At 38.5% G+C, this 17,275-nt stretch overlaps 2 protein-coding genes across 5 annotated transcripts; both read right to left on the minus strand.

The window, feature by feature from the left end:
• Positions 1 to 22: 22 nt before the first annotated feature.
• On the minus strand, positions 23 to 9,355 carry LOC103467666 (protein FAM19A2-like). 2 transcript variants are annotated; one of them, XM_008414258.2, is made up of 5 exons: positions 8,997 to 9,355; positions 8,326 to 8,445; positions 6,080 to 6,235; positions 5,703 to 5,827; positions 23 to 1,082 (listed from the first exon to the last, which is right to left on the minus strand). In XM_008414258.2, exons 1-5 carry the CDS (start codon positions 9,022 to 9,024, stop codon positions 1,071 to 1,073), a joined length of 441 nt encoding a protein of 146 aa, XP_008412480.1. In that variant the 5' UTR covers positions 9,025 to 9,355; the 3' UTR covers positions 23 to 1,070. The 2 variants fall into 2 exon arrangements, with proteins under 2 accessions (XP_008412480.1, XP_008412479.1); XM_008414257.2 differs by having other exon boundaries at positions 23 to 4,041.
• An 851-nt stretch (positions 9,356 to 10,206) lies between these two features.
• Positions 10,207 to 17,141, minus strand: LOC103467665 (NEDD8-activating enzyme E1 catalytic subunit). Of its 3 annotated transcripts, none has more exons than XM_008414252.2 (18): positions 17,042 to 17,141; positions 16,911 to 16,949; positions 14,977 to 15,100; positions 14,814 to 14,894; positions 14,628 to 14,710; positions 14,294 to 14,374; positions 14,147 to 14,190; positions 13,988 to 14,052; positions 13,723 to 13,878; positions 13,146 to 13,248; positions 12,939 to 13,049; positions 12,772 to 12,825; positions 11,353 to 11,389; positions 11,192 to 11,273; positions 10,998 to 11,098; positions 10,843 to 10,906; positions 10,713 to 10,767; positions 10,207 to 10,599 (listed from the first exon to the last, which is right to left on the minus strand). In XM_008414252.2, exons 1-18 carry the CDS (start codon positions 17,059 to 17,061, stop codon positions 10,511 to 10,513), a joined length of 1,389 nt encoding a protein of 462 aa, XP_008412474.1. In that variant the 5' UTR covers positions 17,062 to 17,141; the 3' UTR covers positions 10,207 to 10,510. The 3 variants fall into 3 exon arrangements, with proteins under 3 accessions (XP_008412474.1, XP_008412478.1, XP_008412477.1); XM_008414256.2 differs by having other exon boundaries at positions 16,887 to 16,949; positions 17,042 to 17,100; XM_008414255.2 differs by having other exon boundaries at positions 16,855 to 16,949; positions 17,042 to 17,100.
• Between the last annotated feature and the right edge of the window lie 134 nt (positions 17,142 to 17,275).

Raw genomic sequence — 17,275 nt, forward strand, 5'->3', positions numbered from 1 at the left:
TATATGTATGTATATTTTTTTTTTCACAATGACAAAATGCGAAACGTTTGGTTGAGCTCAAGGGATAAAAGAGAGTCAATCAGGGTGAGTCCAGGAGGAAAATGTGCAATACGCATATTAAGAGGACAACTGATTAAGTGGTAATAAACATTCTTCTCTTTTAGAGGCGACGACTCGCTCCGAGGCAGAAAACCACCGGTGCTTCAAACCATTACAATACGAAGAGTCTCCTCCATGGGAGCTCTCAGTTTAGAGAGCCAAACAAGAAACCCTGATGTAAAGACTCTGCAGCGAAGACGCTCCTCTTCTCTTTCCTCCTCTCCTTTCTCCTAATGATTAGCATTTCAAACAGTTCTCGTTTTGCGTTAGGACTTCATGCTTGTGCGCATGCCATCACAGCCTTGCAGGTGGTGGCCTGTGACCAATGGGGTAAAAAAAAGAAAAGACAAAAAAGAAAAGCTGCCTTTGCAGGCGTGTGCATTTGTGTAGGGAGTGAGAGTCCTTCTTTACGGTAGTCTAAAGGGAACTGACCTCGTTAGGAAGCTAAGAGTAAGGGACAGCGCCGACTACAATTGCTACACAGTGTAATCATAAATTTCTCAGTGTTTGTGGTCTGTTGCTTTAAGTGGCAGCGAGTCACGAGCCACAGACTGGGTTCACATTCAGCCACCTGAAAAAAAAATAAAAAATCCACAAAATTTCTTTTTAAGGGTCTGCCAGCAGCTCGGGCCAAACCTTGATTGAGCGCATCACAATGTGCCTGGCATGTCAAGCAAAAAAACAAAGACTTTTAGCTGAAGCTCTCAGTTTGGATTTGGAAAAAAACTACATCACTTAATCTCTTGTCAAATGTAATGGATTGTTCTCTCTAGGGGATTAACACAAAACAAAACTATTCAAAGAAAAATGAAAATTGAATAATGAGTTTCTGCAGTTTTGAGCTCAGCCAGGAGATATCTAATTAAATATCTGTTTTTCCCTGCTTTGTCTGTGAGGGGTCCAATATTGCAAAAAGTTGACAGCAGCAGGTCAGGTGAGGATTGAACTCTTTAGCAGAAGCTTCTGTCTTGCTACCGTGCCACCTAAAAAACAGATACAGAAGACAAAGAGTGAGTGGTTCTTTCTTTTTGTAAGAGGAAATTGATGTTGATACTTTTGGACACAAAAAAAGTTTAATGTGTTGGAAATTCTGACTTTTACTTTTTTTTTTCTTTTTTTTTGTCAGACATTCACAGATTTCTACCTCCAACTCTAAAGCTTGACATCTAAACTACAGTATGTAAACTGAAGTCTGTTAAGAGATAAGCTGGTGCAGCTGATAAACTTACCCAAAGGCTGGTAAAGCGTGTGTCGCGGATAAGACGGATAAGACTTTAGCTAAAAGTGAGAAAAGCTCTCAATTTTGAAGTAAAACAAAACAAGCTGAACAGTGGTGCGTCCTGCAAAAATGCTGCACTTGTAAAGTTTGGTACAGATTTTGCCACAGTAGGCTAACTCACATTTTATGCCATTTTTTTTTATTGCTTTGCTGAAGCATCTTCACAGATTACATCCATGACTAGTGATTTATTGCACTTTGACCAGGACTATAACTTACAAAACTCCTAAAGAATATCTGCTATGGTAAAACAGATCAAAAATAAATTTACATTTTTCTGATTTTTCTGTCTAAGCAGTTCCAGGTCAAGAAGGGTTTTTATCCTAGCAAATTAAATCCTGTGCCAATCTCCTACATCAGATTAATTTTCATTTCAGGCCACATAAACTTAATTAATGTCAACATTCTGCCATTTGTGGCAGAATGCATTGATAAAACTACCTATTAAAAAACTGTTAAAATGTTATAGCTTTCTTTGGGTTTGATGAATACTTCTTATAATTAAACAGTATTAAACATCTTTTCAAGTAGATGTACTTTTGCACGTACAAAAAAGCTCATTTGATTAGACTGATTAAAATAATATTTAAGCACACAACTGTCATCTTGAAGGTTCTCTTTATCTGGTCCTCCAAAATCTACGGGGCCACATAAACAGATGTGGCCCTCCGGGTTCTAGACTCTAATTCATCTGCCACTATTTCATGGTCGGTGATTCAACCCCTATTTATCTGCTATTTAGGGCCACATAAATAGCACTGCTGCTGTTTATGTGGCCCTAAATAGTAATAGTGGGCTGAATTTGGCCCGCGGGCCTCGAGTTTGACACGTGTCCTACATAAAAGAGTTTCTGTCTTGGTACCAACTCTGTCTTTGTCCAGAGAAAAGGACAAGTTTTAAAGCTAAGGGCTGGTTTGGGAAGCCAAACTACCGATAACCAAGTTGTTTCTTTTACATATGCAGGRCAATACGTTCCACATAGCTGCTTTCACAGTCACTGTTCTCGGCCAAATCTATGGATGACTGTGAATGAACTTGGAAAGAATTCACAACACTTTGCTTTTTTCATATTTTGCTACGCTACAGCCAACAGTTAATATAAATGGAACCAGTGCTTAAACTGGTGCCATGCGAGCACCGCGGATCAAACCAGTGCTGGTCTGGGTTTGTTGTGAAACAATAAGGCAAAGCATCAAATGCAGTTTCACAAGAAAATGTTAAGCCTCCTGGTGGCCAGTAGGAAGAATCCATGTTTAGGTTGCTTCCCCTTTACCTTTATTTTTCAAAACAATTCTGGGGCTGTGTATGTAGTATATTTACAAGCTTTGATAAAATCTCAATTTTCTGCACTGCGTTGATTAAAGTATGAAGTATCCATTACAAAGAGAGCAGGGACAGAGTGAAAAAGAGAATTAATTCTGCAACAGTCATGTCACCTCAGTATTATCGTCGACTTACAGCTACGGCTTACAAAAGTCTATTTTGTGGCCGATGAATCAACCCCTGTGAACTAAAGACAAGACATTTGCCTGGCCTGTTATCAGCCTATTAAATGGCCTTTACAGAGTGTTATCACTCTCATAGATATGAGCAATTGGTGCCTTCCTCCACCTCATCCCACTGTGGGTTTGGCAGCCCCAGTTTTCATTCTTTTTGATCAGTGATAAACCCGTGATAAACACAAAATGAGCCAGATTACACAGGCAGGCTCCCGCAGAAGCATAAAAAACTGGACTAAAGGTCGCTGCTGGTGCTGTTGCCCAAAGCTGACTGAAGGAGCCTTTCACACAGTACTTAAATCTGACTATCAAAGCTTGTAGCTAATCTCAGTCCTTCTCCTTGAATTGCAACTTGTTTTACAGCATATCTAGCAAAACTGCTTCAACTTTGTGTTGGTTTATTTAGTAATGCACCAGAGGTCATCCCACACTATGAATTTTAAGCAAAACTTAAGGCATTATTTTTGAATTAGTGTTTGACATGGACAGCCTGTGGCACTACCAGCCTGAACTCTGCTGTGGTCTTTCTAATTTCTGCTCAAGTCAAAACCTTTCTCCCAACCTTTCACTTGTTGTCTCATTGTGGGCATTCAAACTGGATCTCTGCAAGCTTGGCATTGGTTAAATTTCCTAAATGCTTCCCTCTGTGTGGGCTGTGAAACCAGCGAAAGGACACACTGGTTCTGAACAAATGCAACTCCTGGCCAAATGTCTTGGACCAATAACTGGAGGTAATGGTTACTTAATGGACTTGTCACACTTGGATCAGATATGCAAGTAGATTCGGAGTAAGAACACGCAGATGCATAACATTTTAACCCCTTTATTACGATGCCACTTGCAGAGCAGATAAAACTTGAAGGAGTAATTATTATTTGAAAGTTGAAGTAGTATTTAATGCCACTGAATTAGTCATATAACTCTCAGCAACATAGCTGATAAAAACATTGAAAGCTAATCACTACAGCGTGTTGTCACACAGCTCTCCCTCAACATGAACTACGTTTGACCTGATTTAAACTCGCAGTGAACTGGTGGGCCTGATGTGACAGTAAAAGTATGATTATAACCAGGCACTTTTAGGGCACATGTTGGGAAGATCTCTGCTTGGCCCGCCTCTGCATGAGCTTACCGTGGTGTCACTCGTTCACTAATCCAAGAAATCTATCAAATATAAGAAGAGCAGTGTTTACAAAACCACCAGCTGAAGATTTGTTGAAAATGATTCAAAATATGTCCTTAATGATTTGAAAATTCGGTTTCCCTTTCATGTCATCCAGGTATGACAGATAAAAGAACCTATTGGACCAAATTGTTCTCATCAATTAATTTCTTTCATCATGCTGTAGAATGCGAGTTTGCTTCAATTCTTTATGCTTTGACTTATGAGTTCTGCTTTTCTTCTTTTTATTTAAACTAAAGATCGTCTTACGTTCCCCCACAAAGAAGTCATCCCACTTCCTACAGCAAAAAAAAAATGTACCTGAATCCTATTCTGTTTTATCCTTGATTAAAGATCACCGTGTTGTGGCTGCAGTGAAGCCATTGATCCTTTTCGGCATGGTTCCATTGCTTACCTGCCCCACTTCCACTGTAAAATATTTCCCCCTCGCTATGAATTATGTATAAAAAGCAGTTCAACAAAAAGGCAACTTCAGAGACAGYTCGTTTCTAAAAGCGGTGGGGTTTTCCTTTGGCCGTCAGATTTAATTACATGGGTTTTAGTGTGCGGAATTAGTTCACAGCTTATTTCCTGTTTGTCCTCTTGGCCCCATCATTCACCAGATTATGGAATTAGGATTTCCGAGCGCGCAGAGGATGGCGAGAGCAAGAGGTTTGATACTCAATGGGAGCAGTTATTMCACTTGATTGCGGAATCTGTCAGAATCAAAGGAGAGCAGCGGAGAATAAAGTTTTAGGATGTATACACGTCAACCAGGAAGTCCCAAAAAAAGATTAGAGTCACCACGAAACCAGATCTTCATGCAGTGCTTTACTGTGAAGTTGTTTTGTATTGTGTAAGGCTGAGAGCTTTTCCATTTCTTTCCGTTCTGCTAATGAGATCTGTTATATGGTGTGCCCACATACAGACCCCTAATGTAAATGACTGTCATCACTGACACAGTTATCTGCCTCATTGCTCTGTTTATCCTTCCAACAGTAACCTCATAAGCACACTGTATGCCCACTCAGCTGTTCTATAATTAATACTCCGAATGCCGGCTCTCCCCGTTTTATCCATTTTCATTCTTGTAACTGCGATGCACCATCTGAATGCATCATGTATACATACAATAGTTAGGCTAACTTCAACGTGACATTTGTATGAATAAATTGGTTTGCCTTTTGAATCTCTCTCTCTCTCTCTCTCTGCTCTCTTCTTCAGTCCCTTTTCTTCTCTTTTTCTTGGATATCTGGCTTTCTTTATGGATCCCACTCCTCCATCCCCTAGACCCATCTGTAAAAGCTTGGCAGCATTCAAGGTTTCCTCCTGCTAAAAAGCAAGGATTTTTTTGTTTTGTTTTCTTTATTTTTCCCTTGCTTTTGCCTTCGTGCTCGCTCCAGGGAGCTTAGGCACAGACATCTGTGAGGCGCCTTCAGACAATTTTGATTGCTATCGCTGCTATAAAAAAGAAACTTGAATAGGATGACTGTGTTGGATTGGCAACCTATTCAAGGTGTGCCTCACTTCTTGCCCACGGTCAGCTGGGATATGCCTCAGCACCCCTCCTGCAGCCTTCTGAGGAATCAAGCAGGTAACGCTAACAGCTGGATGGATGGACAAATCCAACTGTGACTCAGACTAATGCCGGGCCCCTCCTCACCTTCGTGGTCTTCACTTTGTTCCCAGAGATGCATGACCAACCAGTGAGGTCAGGGAGAACTCGACACTCCTCCTCCTGCAGACACGGCTCCATTTTACACCACCATTTCTGACGCACAATGGAGGCTAGAGGGGATGGGTGGAGGAGAAGAGGGGCAAAGGGTCACTTTTTCGATTGAAGAACTTCCAAAAGGAAAAAAATGAGTTGTTTGGGAAAAAAACATCCCAATCAGATGTCATGCTCCTTTGGACTTTAAAAGCCTCGACATCAGCGGTTTCTGGTGAATGTGACTCGACTTTGACACGCAACACTTTCCGGTCATAGCAAAATATTTATTTTTTTAAGAGAGTTGCGAGAAGGGGTTTCTGTATTATTACCTTCAACACAAGAGGGCAGTGCCCTTGTTGTCCCAGCTACCTGTCCGGGGAAGCAAGAACACTTGACTGTTTGAGAGCGCTCTTCAATCTTATTCTTATTGCAGCAGCGATGAGCCGCAACCACTTCACATGTCCCCGTCCTCTCCTGTGATGACCCTGACCAAGAAATGCAGTAAGAAAAAAAAAATCAGTTTGATTCAAGAAGGAGCACAAGACCACTGCACTCACTGTCTCAACAGTGATGCCACTAAAGGTAGCCAGCAGTTCTAACCTTGATGTTTTAATTAATTTATTTTTTATTAATAGGAATTTAAGAAAGCGGAAAACAAGCTGGAGAAAAATGCTAAGCTTTATTGATGAACTTTTTGTCCCGGTCTCTGTCTGATGAATGTGTAAACAAAATTTCTATTATAATTGTTTAAAGCTATTGGTTTTGGTGAGCCACTCAAACATTCATCAGTGACCCTTTAAAACTCCACAGACACAGGCAGTGACCTGGCATTAATCAATGTTAAATTCTGGAAAAAATAAATGACTTTTTATCTAATTTTAATTACCCAGTAAGAAGGCAGCTCAACAATTACTTATACCGCCTGTTGTTATTGTTTTTAGAGCAACAGCACCACCTAGTGGAATGAGAAGTATCACCAATCCAAATCATGACCTGATACGCGTCTGACCACCAGAAATCAGAGGGAAAGTAGCAGTACTGTTGTGTATCTTCACTCAAGTATCTTAAGTCAGCCTATAAATTATCCAGACAAGAGTATAAAAGTGTTTGAAACTATATGTCAAGTACTAACTATTTGCTCAAAATAATGTAGTCAAAAATTTTATGTACAAATTCTGTTTTTTTAATAATTACACTTTTTTGAATATATGAGTAACACATACTAGTAAAATAGCAAATTGAAAAAGAACAAACATTTCCAAGTATTTTTTTTTACAACATAGATCTTATTTATACAGTCAAATTCAAAAACTTAAAATATGCCAAATGTATTGCACACTAGATATAAGCAAAATGTTTAGAAGCTCAGAGACAACGAAGGACGGAACATTTATTTTGTCTACTTCTCTATTCTAGTTCATTACTATCTCAAAGTACTTTACTTGAACATTCATATTTTATGCTGTTTCATGATGGTACTTCCCGATCTTTCTGTCACAAGCCATGTACTCTTTACTCCACTACATTATCTGACAGTTTAAGCCTCTAGATGCTCCTCAGTACACATTATATGCAAATGCAGATTTATGTAAACCATTGCTTGATTTCTTTAAGTAACGCCTGGAAACCTTTTGTCCCCATGACACAAAATCCTGTTTCTTCATTTAAATCTGTAAACCATGATATTATTATCTCCAGGGAATTGAAGAATATTCCAAAAGTACTTGGAGGGACTGAACATCTAGAGCAGAAACCACTGATTTTATAGCAACAAATTCATATATAGAGATCTATGAAAAGAAAACCCTGAAAATCTGCTTAGAGCTTCTAATTTAAGAAATTCCCTTAATACAATGCGTATGCAGTTCAGTAAATAGGAATGTTTTTAAAAAGCTAATTTAAATAAACAATTCTAAAAGCACTTCGTTGCGGTCTGTGCAATCATGGTGAACACTGCAGGCATCTCCACCATTCATTCACAGCTTTCAAGAAGAGGGTAACCACAAAGGGTTAATTGCAAAAGAGGCGTCCTACTAACGGAGAGCTCCATAGCCTAATAATGGAAAGTTGACTGGAAGGTAAAAGTGCATTCGCTCCCATGATGGTGAAAGCCATAACCCAGCTATAACCTATATTTTTCTTTATTTCTCGTTTTATATATTACATATTACATATCAAGTGATATTCAAATTGTCAGATATCCTTTGCCTTAGTTTTATTAAAAAAAATAACTGAAATAAATGGTTTAATTTTACTGTATTTCATTCTGCTTAATGAAAATATATGTTTCAGTTTGGAATCAAATTATTGCAATTACTTAACTCTTCAGTGATATTTTTACAAACTGAGATGCATCTGTGAGAATTGTTAAGGATTACTAATTTCATACTTTGTAAACAAACAAACAAAAACAAAACAACAACTGCGCTGTGACTTATAGCATCATAAAACATGTACGGTGGGTCTAAAGATGCTTGTGCTTTAACTGAGCTCTGCTCCAATCCAGCAGGCCTTTGACCAGGAGCCCTAATGAGCCCCGCTGGGTGTGTGTTGGTCTGACCGGGCTGATGCTTACCTCTCTGTCCTCGAGAGGTTTGGTTGCCACTGGACACTTGCTGGATGCTGAGGTTTACTGTGCAGAGCAAAATGAACCCCCAGAGTAATTGTTGTGTCAGTTTGATCATCTTCATCTTACCTACACAGGAAAATGGAGATTCATGCAAAAATTTGTGGAACAGGCTGTGATTTTGAAATTGCACAGGTGAGTCTAAGCGGTGCGCATGAAGCTGATTTACCAGGATGTGAAAAATTAAATCTAAAAAATAAAAAAAAAGAAAAGCCAAACACCCGAGAGCAATATTTGGAGCAGACGAGACCCAGACCTAAAGTCATTTCTGAGTCATATTTTCCTTTCAGCTGTGTATATCTTTGTGAATAAAGTGGTAGTCCTGATGAGTCACGCAAGAAAAAAAAAAACTGGGACACAACTTTAATCCTAAGTACCACAGAGCATCTGAACAATGATGATACAAAGTGAACACTCCATGAACAACTTATGTTTTGCAAAAATACAGATTTTTATAGTACATCTGCTTTTTGCACCGGCAGAAAAATACATTTGTACCAAACTAATTAGGTGCTATTACAGTGTTATTAAACCTACCTTCTTATTTAAAGATGCTATGTACATTAGTGTGTGGCATACCGAGCTTCTAATAGCACTGAGAATTAATGTTCTCCACTTACCTGTGCCTTGTGTCTTATTTATGTGCATGATAAGGCTTCAGAGGAGTCCCCATCAGTCTGTCTGCATAAGAGCACGCATCAGGAGAAAAACAAGGTTGTATTAAATACTAATCTCCAGTTTTTAAGTATTATCCCTCGAAGTTGGAATAAAATAAAATCAAGTAAATAAATAATCACAGGAGTGTAGGCCTCCTGCAGAACAAAGAATCAAAAAGTCAGCTCCAGAAAAAAAGAAGAAAAGAAGAAGCAGCACTCTCACAGATCCGCTCCTGTCCCAGGAGTCACACCGTAGTTACCCGTTAGACAGGAAGCAACGGGAGAGAGACGCTTGTTCGCGACAGAACCAGACAAGCCTGTCAGTTCCATCCAAGAGGAAAATTAAAACTTAATCAAGACAGAAACCATCTGTCTTCCGGACAATAAGCGGCCACTTTCATTAGTGCCTTAAGAAGCTTAAGGGAAGTGTTGACATGCACACTGGATATGGAGGATGGTTTTTTTTTTTACTTTCTCTTTTAAATATATCTATTTTATAAACATATATATTTTTCTCTTTAAATTAGGTTACATTTTAAAGAGTTATAATATTCACTATAACATAAAGCCTAAATTATTAAATCTAGGCAAGAAATAAAAGGATCAGGCTGATTCCTTGATGAAAAGCTCTAAAAATAAAGATCAACTGTTGGTGGGTGAAGAAGATTTAATCTGGACAAAATTGGTTTTCTGCTAAATATTACAGTAATGATTTAGAAGTTAGAATCAAATATATAATAAAAATACAAATGAAGCCTTCTGACTGCTCTGCTGTGTCAGAACTGTTATATGTTGTGACCACATGCTTGAAGCAACGCCCAAGTAGGTGTTTGTTGTCCCGTGGTCTACTGCAACTAAAGTGGGACTGTTTGGCTATAATGCCCAATGTTACATTTGCAGGACAAACAGGGAACAACTGCCTGAAGTAAACCCATTTTATCTGAAGTGTATGGGTGGCAGGATCATGTTGTGGGGCAATTGTGCTGCAGGAGGAACCGGTGTACCTCATAAAATAGATGGCACCATGAGGAAAAAGCATTATGTTGAAATATTAAAGTGACATCTAGAAACAAATTGGTCTTTCAAATTTGCAATGATCCCAGAACCCAAGACAATTCAGAGAGTACGCTGTGGACGGTGTCTGCTTGAGGTCCAATTGTGGAAAAAAACAACATTTCTAATGATAAACTTTATTGGGTTGGAGTTTACATACATAATTATTCTCAAATAAGAAGAAACTGGATATAATATGAATCTGCACTGGACAAATAAAGAAGTAAACCATGTTACAAAAACAATATTATTTGATTCCATCTTCAGACAACACAATCAACATGATGTCTCACAAGTGAGACCTTCTGCGCCGTATTTACATCCTGATGTCAAATGTGCAACTGCAACAGCAAGAGAAACGCAGCGATCCTACATCCAGTTTGCATTCAGACGCGTCAGTGCGGTTTAGTCTGTTAGGTTTTAACTCAAGCGGTGAAATTAATCTTGAATAGAACCGTCTGTGGAGTGGTGACATCGGCAACAGCTATTTCCTGTCCGTCTGACAAGCCCAGCTCTGCATTGGAGGGAAATAAAACATGATGCATTTACAGTTTTAAGGCCAAAAATAAATAAATAAATAAATAAATAAATAAATAAATAAATAAATAAAAGACATCTCTCGTGTACCTTTTAAAGTTTTGCAGAGGTTTGGCCTTGTGCGCTCTTCGATGGACTTAACAGACTGCAATAAGATTAGAAGATGTGTTTTACCTCAAGGTAAACGGATTGTGCAGCAGTTTTAATGTTAGATAATTACCTGCAGATACAAAGTCTTGTTCTTTCCTTCCAGGGTTGTGGTGATGGCCGGTGATTTCATTTGTCTGGACAGAAAAATTGCACCATCTTAAAGTGATCATAGATCATCAAATTTGTACATTTCTGATATTGTCGTGTTTTGTTCCGAGAACTCACAAGGAGGCCGTCTCTGTCAGGTACTCTAAAACTTCCTGTAATTTGGCAGAAGGAGGGAACTGGAGATCTTGAGGTACCTGGCTGCATGCTGTGCAATTTTCCTGTCAAAGAAAGATGATTTGGAACACCGATCATTATTCTCTGTATGAAAACTGCGAGCACGGTCTATGGTTAGTAAAAAAAAAAACACAAACCTTTCTCTCGGCTTCAAAGGTGTAGGTGTATAGCCCATCCACGTCATTAAAAACCATGTAGTTATTCAAGGGAATATATGCACTGAAAAGACAAGTCTGACTGTAATTGATGCTCACATCAAGAAATAAAACCTTAAAGAAAATGTGTTTCTCTAACAAACCTTGTAGCGATTTTAAAGACCTCAGTTGCACAGGCAGCTGTGAAGAGCAGAAGTAAAATGTATAAAAATGTTAGTGACTTTATGAATTCAATAGTTTTAATATTGCATTCTAACTACTTAAAATCTTAAAATCATGAGGTAAAACTAATTAGTTTAGTACAAACAGCATAAACAACTCGGACTAAAATGTTTAAAGTAACTCAGAAAAAGTAAACCATAATTAATTGCTACGGTTGTATGTTAGAATATAAAGTCATATGCTCTAAACATCTATACAACATCCTGTTTACGTCCAACTCAGGTTTTCCCATAATTTTCTAATTGTATGAGGCTAGATGTGGTTCAGTTTCATCATTTAGATTTAAACAATAAAAGATTAAAATCACACAGGAAACTTTGGGTTTGATGCTCATGAGTTAAATATCACAGAAAGGAGTCAAAATTCAGATTATTTAGGGGAGTTTTGGTGCTTTGTAGTTTGTTATTGTGGTAACACTTTATTTGAAGGAGTGTGCATAAGACTGTCATAAACATAACATCTGTCATGAACATAAAGGAGTCTTTATGAATGTTTGACTGTTGTCATGAAGTGTCATTCGGTAAATAATGACACTTTTAATACAAAGTTGCTCTAAAAGTTGTTTTAAAAGTCCATTGAAAGTGCCAACTTTGCATGATTTTGTAAATTATGATAATTAAATCAAAGTTGGTATTTTTAATGGACTTTCAATGCAACTTTTAGAGAAACTTTGCATTAAAAGTGTCATTATTTACCGAATGACACTCCATAAAGACTTCTTTATGTTCATGATAGGTGTTATGTCATGTTTTTGACAGTGTCATGTCAGTCTTATGCACACCCCTTCAAATAAAGTGTTACCGTTATGGTCGCCTAAAAAAAGGTTGTTCTGCTGCCGCATATATAGTTTGCATGAATTACCACACACTTTCACGCAACATTCATTTTTTATACATGCTGAGTTGTAAAATATACATTTTTGGTGCGTGTACAGCATTTATACATGAGTCACTTTGTAATTTAACAGCAGGACAAGACTGAGCTTTTAGACACACAGGCCCCTGACGACTGGAAAAGGGGTATTGTGACTAAAAACACTCGTTCARGAAGAAAAAATGCTGCCACAAAAAGAAAGACAGTTCCTCTGTTTCTATGCCAACAGAGGTGAGTTTGCAGAGAACTTGTACTGCATTTGAAACTTAAAACGCTATAATTAAAAACAAAAAACAAATTGAGAAAAAAAAAAAAGAACAAGCTCTCATGTTGAAACTGTTCCTGCATCCTCTGCTTTAGAATAGTTGGCATTGTAATGTTTTTCATTAAAGGCAAAGCAAATTGACCGATGATGCCTGAAGCTCCGGTGAAGAAACATAACTGCTTTAAAAACCCAAGTTTCATACCAGCAATAACAGCATTAGTTGATGCCACAGCGGGAATAATCCTCTTCACAACTCCTGCAACACAAAAGGCGACTCTGAGGTGAATTCTATCAGTTCTGTCAAAAATAAGAAGCGACGTGACAAATTAGCACCGCATGAATTAAAGGTTTTATAATTCACAGTCTCACCTTGCGTGAGTCTGTACGTCACTCCCGTGATGTTAAACTCTGCCGCTCTTTCTTGGGATTTCTCAAACACCCACTGGATGTGTTCTGGATTGTCACCGTCTAAACTCGTGTCTAGTTGAGAAGAAGGCAGAAGTTATAAACGTTTACACAAACTCGTCGATTTAATTTTTTTTCTTTCCCACATTATATACACAGCTTGATGCAAACCTCCAAAAGGCCTGTCTTTGGGCCACTGTAAGATTCTGGCGTATTCCACGCAGTGTTCTGGTAGCCGCGGCATTGTTGCGATGGTACACATGGGGAAATTTATCTGTGGAGTGAAACAATTGAAAGATAAGCATTTTTCATGAGGACTTTTGAGTCTCACGTTTTGTTTGGTTTTCTAAAATACTTTCATGTTCCATTATGTTATTTTTGTTACTTATCCTCTTCTGATTGTTTAGCTCCTCTATAGTTTCTATCTCAAAACCATGAATTCTTTAAACATTCTTTATTTTCACAAAGCTTGCTCCAGCAGACCGCTTTACTTTACATAATTTTGTTGAGGCTGAAGGTCATGCTAAATAAAAGCTGTCAAGAAAAGTACAGAAACAGGTGATGTTTCTGTACATAGGTGATTCATAATTTGTCCTGCTGGAAGTTTGACTTTTTCRGTCATATGCAGTTAAAAACCTTACACCAAAACAGTTAAGCTGGGATTAATGCCCACACCAGGCTGAAAACGTATCAGAGATCAAGACTTTCTAGGTTTAGAAAGTGAACCTAGAAAAAATAGGGGTGCTACCTGTGGTGGGTACAGCTCCAGCGTGCAATCAATACACGCAGTCATGCCCGGCAGGATGACACGAGCGTTTCCTTTAAAGCCCTCCGTCCCCCCGTCGATGAGGGGGATGATGGAGCTGGGATCAAGGACTCCATCTTCATAGCTCAGGAGAGATATCTACCGAGATCAATCAATTAGGTTAGCTAAGCCTCGCCACAAAAACAGCAGGTCATAATAGACAAGAGGAAAAAAATATATATATATTTTTCTTTCATTTAAATTGTACCAGCATTCCATTTATCCAGCGTCTAGCGATAATGGAGTCAAGTCCGCAGACAATGATGTGAAACTCTGCAAAGATAAACAGCTTGGGATGAGTTCAACCCCTCAGTCATTCAAATAACCGATCAACTCTGCTGAGGTTTAGACGCAGAAATGCACTTACGCCTATAGAAAGAATCATCAAAGTCTTGGATCTTTTTAAAGTGACTGAATGCTATCACTCAGGAAAAAAGCCAGGGAACCATGCGGTCGTATAACACAATGTTAGCTAAACATGACTTGTTTATGCAGGATGAAGAGGGAAGGATACGGGACAACTTTACATCCCGAGATACGACTGTTGATGAAATCAGCAGCCACATCCGCCTTTGGTCTTCCAACGTCTTTGGGCCTACACAAAGAATTAATGTTATTTATGAAACCTGTGGCAAGATGTATATACCAGGCTTTATGTCTAGGAGATGATGAAACATAGAGATTTGATGGATGGAATAAATACTATTTTTAAATACTGATTCATGAGAAAGTCTGGAAATTTTTCCCATAATGTTAAGTTCATTTACTTTGATTGAACCCTTCTCACAAACCATCTTGGCTCTTGTTAACAATGATTTTTTTTTTTAAATTACAGAGGTAAAACTAACCTGAAAAGAAACTGCCTGTTAAGATTTGACACATCAATGGTATCCATGTCAACCACATGAATAAGGCGAAACCCAGACAGGGCCTARACAGAAAAAATAAAACATTGATATAATAATGCATCTCAAATAGCCAGACAGAATGGATTTGTTATGCCATTATAGGAACGATTAAAGCCATTTCCTTACCAGATTCTTAAGGAGTTCACATCCCAGTCCTCCTGCACCGATTACCAGAATCTTGCAGGTCTCCAATAAAAACTGCAGAGACTGATTCGACAAAAACGGCCGTATTTAAACCAAACTACATCTGAACGGTGACAGACTCTATTCACATATTCATGGCRGTCACCTCGGTGCTTGGCTCAAAGTCAGGATGGGTGAAAGGACCCGGCCTTTCCAAAAACTTCTTCACATGATTCCAGCGACCATCCCAGTCGCAGCCGCTATCCATGTGTCCACTRTCAACAGCCATTCTGGAYGCGAAACACACCAGAAACAAAAAGGAAAAAGAAACACTGAACATGCACTACAGTTCAAATTATTGCATTTTACATTTTTTAAGAGATGCATGACACATCGGCATTMACATCTGTATCGGCTGATGTTAGTTACGTTTTAATCATCAGCCACCATCTAGYTTGTGTGCTTGAGGAGGGGTGAGTGGGTTCGTCCCATGGTATTTGTTTGGTCATGTGAAAGTGATGCAGCACAGAATTGTGGGGAGGGCTGAGATATATGGCCTAAAACTAAAATCTCAGATTCTTTTCATACCAAATCCAGTTTGCAATTTTAATCAATTATTTTCTTTCTCCTATTCTTTTCTTTAAAAAAAATTACAAATGACAGAAAATATTTTCAGAAACTTGGTTTTATTTCACTCATACCTTGTAGGAGTTGACCTGAATTCCAAATACAACAATTTGACCTCCAGATCTTACCGTTGCAAAGCAATAATGCATTCAACTGTGCAGTTCTTCCTTAACACCCTTTTTTGAAAATATACTGCTCAAAAAAATAAAGGGAACACTTAAGAGTTCACTTAAGTGTTTAAGTGTTCCCTTTATTTTTTTGAGCAGTGTACAAAAATTTGATGGAAGATAACTTAGAATTGAGATCTGCTGTGCAGTAATAAAAAAAACACTAAGATGTAGCACACTTAAATGTAAATCCTTAGAAAATACTTTCAATACTAAAGTTCCAAAATCTTGGAAACAGAGAAATCTTGTTGCCCGTTTCATTTTGTTTTTTAACAATTTGGTCTCTTTATTTCTTATTGGTTGTAGCTTACCTATTTTTTAGGTGGCTATGAGGACTGATCAGAAATATACAATATACAATTTATTGTAAAGTTATCGTAAATTGTATTTAATCAAAACAACAAAGAAAATCTGCAAACATCACTTCAATTTACTCAAACTTGGTTCAGGAGATAGCGGATGATGTTAGTWTCATTCTGACGGAGGTTCAGTAGCRGAATGGCTGCTTTAAAGCAGAGTGGTGCCTAACATCATGTTGCTTTGATTGACCACAGTTATCTCTAGGCTGAACTCATCACTCTGCATCAAATGGGCCACACAAACCAAAATGATGCAGCTAGCAGGATTGCAAGAAAATTWACTTCAATTGCTGGGAGATCAACAAAGTCTAGGAAGAACCAGGAGCATCATCTAAAGAAGTGTAAATTAAGGAAAAAGATTGCCACCACTGCAGAGCTTGGTAAGCAATAACAGCATGCATGAACAGACATTCCTGCAAGCACACCAAGTCTGAGACATATGGACGCTGGTCCGGTGCAATGATTTAATTTCATTATCTCACAGGAAATCTATGAAGTAGTAAGGTTTGTAAATAACTATAGTTCTATTAAACTTGTTTTTAATAGCTTCAAYGGACAACTGTTTTATTGGAATACTGTAACTGCTATTTAAACTTGAACACGTAGTTCTCCTGGGGTAATAAGTTTGACTCAATGTTTTATAATGTTACTGTATGTTGTCTTCAACAGTGCATAGTCATGACTTGTGTGTAGCTAACAAGTATCGCGAGCTTTCCAAAATTTGTCATTTGTAGAAAATGACGGGTCTTCCTCTTTCTGTGTTATATCCCACCGTCCTGCTCCCCCCAAGAGTAAAGGATCTCAACCAGCTAACAAGGATAGTAAGTGAGCCTCTGCTCCTTGCCAACATGTTTATTTTTTATGTCTGCTGGCCCAGCAGTCGCTGCTTACAGTGCAACGCAAACCTGCCGCCAGTCAGAGACCTTTATTTAGCATTCGTCACTAACTTCTCAGTCAGGTCCTCTAATCGCCTTCTTTTCTTCTCCCTTGAAAAAAGACAGTAAATCAGGCTCGGTTTAAGAGAAACTAAGGGTTATATTGACGGTAAAAATGATATTTGACGYTCATTGAGACTTACGGCTCCTCGGCATCCGCCATACTTTCACGGTCCCATGTCCTCGATTCAGGCTGCACTATATTCAGGGGAGTCAAAGCTGCGCAGCGAACCGCAGCTCCCGCGTTAACACAGAACTATGTGACTGACCATCATGTACACCAGATGGCGCTGTTGCTTTTTTGTACTTCACTTTCAAGGCGCCACGCCGCTGACAAAAACTGGACTGAAAAGAGATAGTGGTGCAGTCCAGCTTAC

The sequence above is a fragment of the Poecilia reticulata genome, linkage group LG7 (genome assembly GCF_000633615.1).
Source record: "Poecilia reticulata strain Guanapo linkage group LG7, Guppy_female_1.0+MT, whole genome shotgun sequence".
Classification (NCBI taxonomy): Eukaryota; Metazoa; Chordata; class Actinopteri; order Cyprinodontiformes; family Poeciliidae; genus Poecilia; species Poecilia reticulata.

Excerpts from the sequence above, each read along its gene's own strand:
- LOC103467666 (XM_008414257.2), bottom strand. The coding sequence starts at position 9,024 with ATGCACATAAATAAGACACAAGGCACAG. Across the intron at positions 5,828-6,079 it reads ACTGCCCTCTTGTGTTGAAG|CCTCCATTGTGCGTCAGAAA; the intron begins GTAATAATACAG and ends CATCCCCTCTAG. Across the intron at positions 4,042-5,702 it reads ACAAAGTGAAGACCACGAAG|ATTTCTTGGATTAGTGAACG; the intron begins GTGAGGAGGGGC and ends TATATTTGATAG.